The sequence below is a fragment of the Lepidochelys olivacea genome (assembly GCF_965140295.1).
Source record: "Lepidochelys olivacea isolate rLepOli2 genome assembly, chromosome: 1".
Taxonomy (NCBI): Eukaryota; Metazoa; Chordata; order Testudines; family Cheloniidae; genus Lepidochelys; species Lepidochelys olivacea.
Window position 1 is genome coordinate 201213513 of NC_140411.1, and position 7292 is coordinate 201220804.

At 46.9% G+C, this 7292-nt stretch overlaps 1 protein-coding gene across 1 annotated transcript in view; it reads right to left on the reverse strand.

The window, feature by feature from the left end:
- Positions 1-6006, reverse strand: part of GPR161 (G protein-coupled receptor 161) — a 37187-nt gene extending 31181 nt beyond the window's left edge. The window contains exon 1 of the mRNA XM_084627306.1: positions 5915-6006. Coding sequence (XP_084483432.1) covers positions 5915-5921 — 7 coding nt within the window. The 5' untranslated portion in view covers positions 5922-6006. The remainder of the gene's footprint in view (positions 1-5914) is intronic.
- Between the last annotated feature and the right edge of the window lie 1286 nt (positions 6007-7292).

A 7292-nucleotide genomic window follows, 5' to 3' on the forward strand; every position in this document is an offset into this window, starting at 1 on the left:
TTCTGCATTTCATTTTAATCATAGAATCATAGAATATCAGGGTTGGAAGGGACCTCAGGAGGTCATCTAGTCCAACCCCCTGCTCAAAAGCAGGACCCATCCCCAATTAAATCATTAAATCAGAAAAACAAGGATTTTTTTTAATGAGAAAATTTTGGGTTTTTTACCATAGAAAACTAGGATCCCTGGTTATGAGTTTATTTTACATGTAACCCTTCATTTCTGATACTTTGACTTGCTATTTCTGGAATCTCTACACCAGAGGTTTTCAAACTGGGGGTCAGAACCCCTCAGGGGGGTCACAAGGTTCTTACATGGGGTGTAGTGAGTTGTCAGCCTCTACCCCAAACCCCGCTTTGCCTCCAGCATTTACAATGGTGTTAAATATATAAAAATTGTGTTTTTAATTTATAAGGAGGGGTCACACTCAGAGGCTTTCTATGTGAAAGGGGTCACCCATACAAAAGTCTGAGAACCACTGCTCTACACTTGTTTCCACAACAAACAGGTAAGTGCCATGCGTTAAACAGAGCAGCGATCTGAGGCGGGACCGGGAAGCTGGGGTGTGCGGCTCCTTTGGGCGCAGTAGATCTGTGAATTCTGGGTGCCCAGCGGAACAGGGACTGGTCAGTCCAGGGGAGACTGGAGGCTTGAAGCGCCTGCAATGCCCATGGCAATGGGGCGCAGACCCCTGCCAGCAGGTAGAGACAATGCTAAGGCCAGGTGGTAGCGAGGTGCCTCAGCCTTGGGGACCCCAGGAAGCTTTGCAGTCCCTGGGGAGGGCGGGATGTGCCAAATCCGAGCGGAACTGCGGACACCTGGACCAGGTCGCAAGGCCCAGAGCAGGGCCCAGGACTGGAGCCACCCCTGGGGGCAGGACAGGCTGGTGTAATGTAGGATACTGCTCTGCATAGGAATGTGCTACTTGCGGGTACTGAGCATGCTCAGTTCATCTGCTGAAGCCACTGCCCTTCACCCTGCCCTTACACCCGTAGGCTTCTGTTGACTGCTTTTGACAGGGGTTAAAAAGTGGCAAAGGGGACAAATCGGGGGGAAGGGGAGCAGGGTTTGAGCAGGGGGTGGAAATTTACTGATCTGGGGGGTCAAGCAGCTGGAGGCAGCAGTAGAAGAGGGGCTAAAGGGAAAATCAGGGATGAGGGGGAGAGGAGGCGGAGTTAAGCCCAGGAGTGAGGCATGGGCAGAGGGTGTTAGAGGGCAAAACCTGGCACAGGCAGGGGCCCAGGGGGTAACAGTTACCCCAGTGGGACTGAGACACCAGTGTTTGCCAAAATGATGGTTGGAAGGGACCTCAGGAGGTCATCTAGTCCAACCCCCTGCTCAAAGCAGGACCAATTCCCAATTTTTGCCCCAGATCCCTAAATGGCCCCCTCAAGGATTGAACTCACAACCCTGGGTTTAGCAGGCCAATGCTCAAACCACTGAGCTATCCCTTCCCCCAAAAAGTGTGTGGCCCGTACAGGGATCAAACCCGTGACCTTGGCGTTATTAGCACCACGCTCTAACCAACTGAGCTAACCGGCCAGTCATAATGACAAGGTGCAACAGCACTGTGCTAATTATGAAGCTGTTTTTCTATTTTCCTTATAAGGATTCATTAATAATGCTTGAGTGGTGGAAAATTACTCATCGGTTCGGCTTGAACATGGACCTATATAAGACTGGTGTTACAGGGGCAGGGCAGAGAGAAATCAGGCTGGCACCTGTGCGTGACCATCTCTGACTCTCTCTTCCTGCATGCTTGTACTCAATAAAAGGCCTCAGACTGTTTGAACCAAACAGAGAGTGTGACTCATTTTCCACAACACCCTATGCATTTCTTAAGTCTCTAGGTGGTGGGATAAGGGGGTGTAATTGTTGCAAAGGGCCAGTGTACATAAATGGCCGACACTCTGTCTCCTGGCAACTGATAGCCTGAGCCCTTCCCCCCTGCAAGGTGATAGCTAAAGGCGTTGGAGAACAAAGGAATCAGGTGACTTCCTGGCCCTGGAAAGGGACAAAGCCCGGAGGAGGAGGGGCTGGAGAGTGAGTCAGTTTGGGGCTGGCTGGGGACATGGAGTGAAATGCAGACGCGATTGTCTGGCTCACTGCCCCCCAAAATGGACCCGGCTGAGGGGTCCTGTTCTCTGTACCTACAAGCTCGGTTTTAGACCGTGTTCCTGTCATCTAATAAACCTCTGTTTTACTGGCTGGCTGAGAGTCACATCTGATTGCAAAGTTGGGGTGCAGGACCCCCTGGCTTCCCCAGGACCCCGCCTGGGCGGACTCACTGTGGGAAGTGCACGGAGGGGCAGAGGATGCTGAACGCTCCAAGGTCAGACCCAGGAAGGTGGAAGCCGTGTGAGCTTCTTGCCTGAAGACAGTCTGCTCACAGAGAGACTTCACCAGAGTCCTGACTGGCTTCCTAGGAAGCAGTTCCAGAGCATCGCCTGGGGACTCCGTGACAATTATCTTGGTTAATAGCCAATCTACTTATCCTGAGGGACTGATTTAATTCTTTGTTCAACCCATTCATAGTTTTTCTTTTCAAAATATAATGAATACACATCTACATCTACAACCCCAAGATACCTTTACAACCACAAGAATTCTAAATTCATGAGTTATACACCAAGTCAAGAAATTTTAATAAAGAAATTATATCTTTTTTTGTGCCTCTTTGTTCCTTAGCCTGTAGGGTGCAGTAAGGCCAGTTCCAATGCCTTAAGCCTAAACACTTGAATGAATCTTAGTATACCCTCATACTGTTCCTGTTACCTCTCCCAAACATTTCATATACCTAAGGCCATATCTACACTTTAAGTGTGGGTTAACTCAAGTTATGTCAGCATAGAGTCACTAAGGTTACCATGTCACTTGTGTGCATGCCTCCTGGACTCTTTGCCTCAGCAGTCAGAGTACTCACCAGAAGCACTTGTATAGATTCAGATTGAGGTGCACCATGAATAAATATCCCACTGTCCACCCACTGTATTTTGGGAAGCTTTGGTTTTGAGTGTATGCTGGGTACCAAACAGGTCAGACAGGGGTGGTTGTGGCCATGGGATCAAACTTCTTATAATACATTGTTAACCATCCACTAATTTTACGTGTATCCCATACATAAACGTATACATAATGTTTACACCTTTTTTCTAAACCTATTAACCTGCCTGGCCCTCCTCACTGTCTGCCATCTCACACAGAATCATGGAGCTTGCATGGCTCTGCACTATTCTCATGAGCGTTTTCACCCAAAGGTGCATGCTCCTTTAGTATTTGCAGATCAGCAAACATACATGTGGGGTGTGACATTATACTCTACATTCTTTATGAAAATATGCTTATGATATGGATATGACATAGCTAATATATACTTTATGCAAGTTGGCTGATGTGGGATATCATTGCAAAACTTAAGACCTATTGACTGTGTTTATCCAACCTGTATGCATGTAATGTTTGTATCTGAGGCTAGAAATATTGACCATGTCTCTGTATTTCAAATGTGATCTGTTGGATGAGGCCAGACAATGTGTTATAGGCCAGTGGTGTGTTATAATTTGTTCTGCTTGTGCAAATACTCTTTATATTTCAGATCCCTGATGTAAAATAGCCAAACTGCGTGTCTCAACCTGAGCCCGTGTGATTTTAGTCAGTTGGATAATTTGGTTATTTTTCTTCATTAGTTTGTACAGACTTATCCAACTGACCCACAAAGAAAAGTTAAAGTTTATAATATTACTGGTATCCAGTGTGTTAGTTCTTTTATCCTCATGAGTTGGGAAGTAATAGGTTAAGGTGGGAGTTTTTAACATAGTTATATTACACATACATTGCTCTACTGGTGGTTCTTGCCACAAAAGCTCCTCTAATCCAATGGCACTGTAGTGAGGTCGAAACTCACCAGCGCAGTGCCCCCTGCTGGTTGTCTAGGAAATTAGCTCTCCACTGTACAGAGCGCCTCCTACCGGCCAGTATCTTGCCTGCCGCTGGCACCCTTGTACCTGCAGGACCCCGGTGCCCTTTACCTTGAGGTGCTGCCCCCGCAGTAATCCCTTATTCTGGGTTTTCCCTCCCAGGGGAATCCCCTACCCTCGCAACCCATCTTGCCTCAGTGGCTACTGCCAGTCATCATCTAGCTCCCGCTCACTAGGGCAGACTACAGTGTAATGGCCACCCATCATTGGCAAGGGGTTAGGACCTGCTGCCTTTGCCTATCCCCATGCTGCAGCCCCAGTACCTTTTCAAAGGCCTTCATCAAGGCCTGCAGACTAGGGGTCTAAGGGGCTGGAGCTCCCCAGCTCCCCTTACCCTTCCCCAGCACTGCTCCACTTCAGGTACCTTACTCCCCTTCCCACTCACTCCAAGGCTAGCGTGAGACTTCTCCAACTTCTGGCCCACAGCCCTCTTATCAGGGCCAGCTGGGCCCTAATTGAGCTGGCCACAGCTGTATACCATCCAGAAACATATGTAAGGAAAAGGTTATTTTCATGTTTTGTCAGCAAAGGAGTTAAGACTGTCATATCTTTAGCTCCTACCCAATCCATCTCACTTTCTGTTAGCCTAATAGCTAATGTTTTTCAGAACACCACAGGGCTAACAGGTACAGCCCGTCACAGCTCTCAGGAACTGCTAATAGTAAGAATTCACTAAGGCTATCTGATGTAGCTGATTCCTACAGTTAGCAGTCTCGCATACCACTGGTGCGAGAAATTGCTATCTGTAGGAATTCGCTTCATCATATTGCAATGTCACAGGTCGCACATCCCTACACTTTGCAGCAGTGACAGGTCCAACTTTGCTAAAAAGGTTTCAGAGTAACAGCCATGTTAGTCTGTATTCGCAAAGAGAAAAGGAGGACTTGTGGCACCTTAGAGACTAACCAATTTATTTGAGCATAAGCTTTCGTGAGCTACAGCTCACTTCATCGGATGCATACTGTGGAAAATACAGAAGATGTTTGTTTTTATACACACAAATCATGAGAAAATGGGTGTTTATCATTACAAAAGGTTTTCTCCCCGCCCCACTCTCCTGCTGGTAATAGCTTATGTAAAGTGATCACTCTCCTTACAATGTGTATGATAATCAAGATGGGCCATTTCCACCACAAATCCAGGTTTTCTCCCCCCAAACAAACTCACTCTCCTGTTGGTAATAGCTTATCTATTATCATTATTATCATTGTAAGGAGAGTGGTCACTTTGGATAAGCTATTACCAGCAGGAAAGTGAGTTTGTGTGTGTGGTTTTTGGAAAGGGGGCGGGGGGGAGTGAGAAAACCTGGATTTGTGCTGGAAATGGCCCACCTTGATTATCATACATATTGTAAAGAGAGTGGTCACTTTGGATGGGCTATTACCAGCAGGAGAGTGAGTTTGTGTGTGTGTGGGGGGGGGTGGAGGGTGAGAAAACCTGGATTTGTGTTGGAAATGGCCCAGCTTGATTATCATACACATTGTAAGGAGAGTTATCACTTTAGATAACCTATTACCAGCAGGAGAGTGGGGTGGGGGGAGGTATTGTTTCATGGTCTCTGTGTATATAATGTCTTCTGCAGTTTCCACAGTATGCATCCGATGAAGTGAGCTGTAGCTCACGAAAGCTTATGCTCAAATAAATTGGATAGTCTCTAAGGTGCCATAAGTACTCCTTTTCTTTTAGCTTATCTAAAGTGATCAGTCTCCTTACAATGTGTATGATAATCAAGCTGGGCCATTTCCAGCACAAATCCAGGTTTTCTCCCCACCCCCCCCACACAAACCCACTCTCCTGTTGGTAATAGCTTATCTAAAGTGATCACTCTCCTTACAATGTGTATGATAATCAAGGTGGGCCACTTCCAGCACAAATCCAGGGTTTAACAAGAACGTGGGGGGGGGAGGGATAGGAAAGAACAAGGGGAAATAGGTTACCTTGCATAATGACTTAGCCACTCCCAGTCTCTATTCAAGCCTAAGTTAATTGTATCCAATTTGCAAATGAATTCCAATTCAACAGTCTCTCCCTGGAGTCTGGATTTGAAGTTTTTCTGTTGTAATATCGCAACTTTCATGTCTGTAATCGCGTGACCAGAGAGATTGAAGTGTTCTCCGACTGGTTTGTGAATGTTATAATTCTTGACATCTGATTTGTGTCCATTTATTCTTTTACGTAGAGACTGTCCAGTTTGACCAATGTACATGGCAGAGGGGCATTGCTGGCACATGATGGCATATATCACATTGGTAAATGTGCAGGTGAACGAGCCTCTGATAGTGTGGCTGATGTTATTAGGCCCTGTGATGGTGTCCCCTGAATAGATATGTGGGCACAGTTGGCAACGGGCTTTTGTGGCAAGGATAGGTTCCTGGGTTAGTGTCTCTGTTGTGTGGTATGTGGTTGCTGGTGAGTATTCGCTTCAGGTTGGGGGGCTGTCTGTAGGCAAGGACTGGCCTGTCTCCCAAGATTTGTGAGAGTGTTGGGTCATCCTTCAGGATAGGTTGTAGATCCTTGATAATGCGTTGGAGGGGTTTTAGTTGGGGGCTGAAGGTGACGGCTAGTGGCGTTCTGTTATTTTCTTTGTTACGCCTGTCCTGTAGTAGGTGACTTCTGGGAACTCTTCTGGCTCTATCAATCTGTTTCTTCACTTCCGCAGGTGGGTATTGTAGTTGTAAGAATGCTTGATAGAGATCTTGTAGGTGTTTGTCTCTGTCTGAGGGGTTGGAGCAAATGCGGTTGTATCGCAGAGCTTGGCTGTAGACAATGGATCGTGTGGTGTGGTCAGGGTGAAAGCTGGAGGTATGTAGGTAGGAATAGCGGTCAGTAGGTTTCCGGTATAGGGTGGTGTTTATGTGACCATCGCATATTAGCACTGTAGTGTCCAGGAAGTGGATCTCTTGTGTGGACTGGACCAGGCTGAGGTTGATGGTGGGATGGAAATTGTTGAAATCATGGTGGAATTCCTCAAGGGCTTCTTTTCCATGGGTCCAGATGATGAAGATGTCATCAATATAGCGCAAGTAGAGTAGGGGCTTTAGGGGACGAGAGCTGAGGAAGCGTTGTTCTAAATCAGCCATAAAAATGTTGGCATATTGTGGGGCCATGCGCGTACCCATAGCAGTGCCGCTGATCTGAAGGTATACATTGTCCCCAAATGTGAAATAGTTATGGGTAAGGACAAAGTCACAAAGTTCAGCCACCAGGTCAGCCGTGACATTATCGGGGATAGTGTTCCTGACGGCTTGTAGTCCATCTTTGTGTGGAATGTTGGTGTAGAGGGCTTCTACATCCATAGTGGCCAGGGTGGTGTTA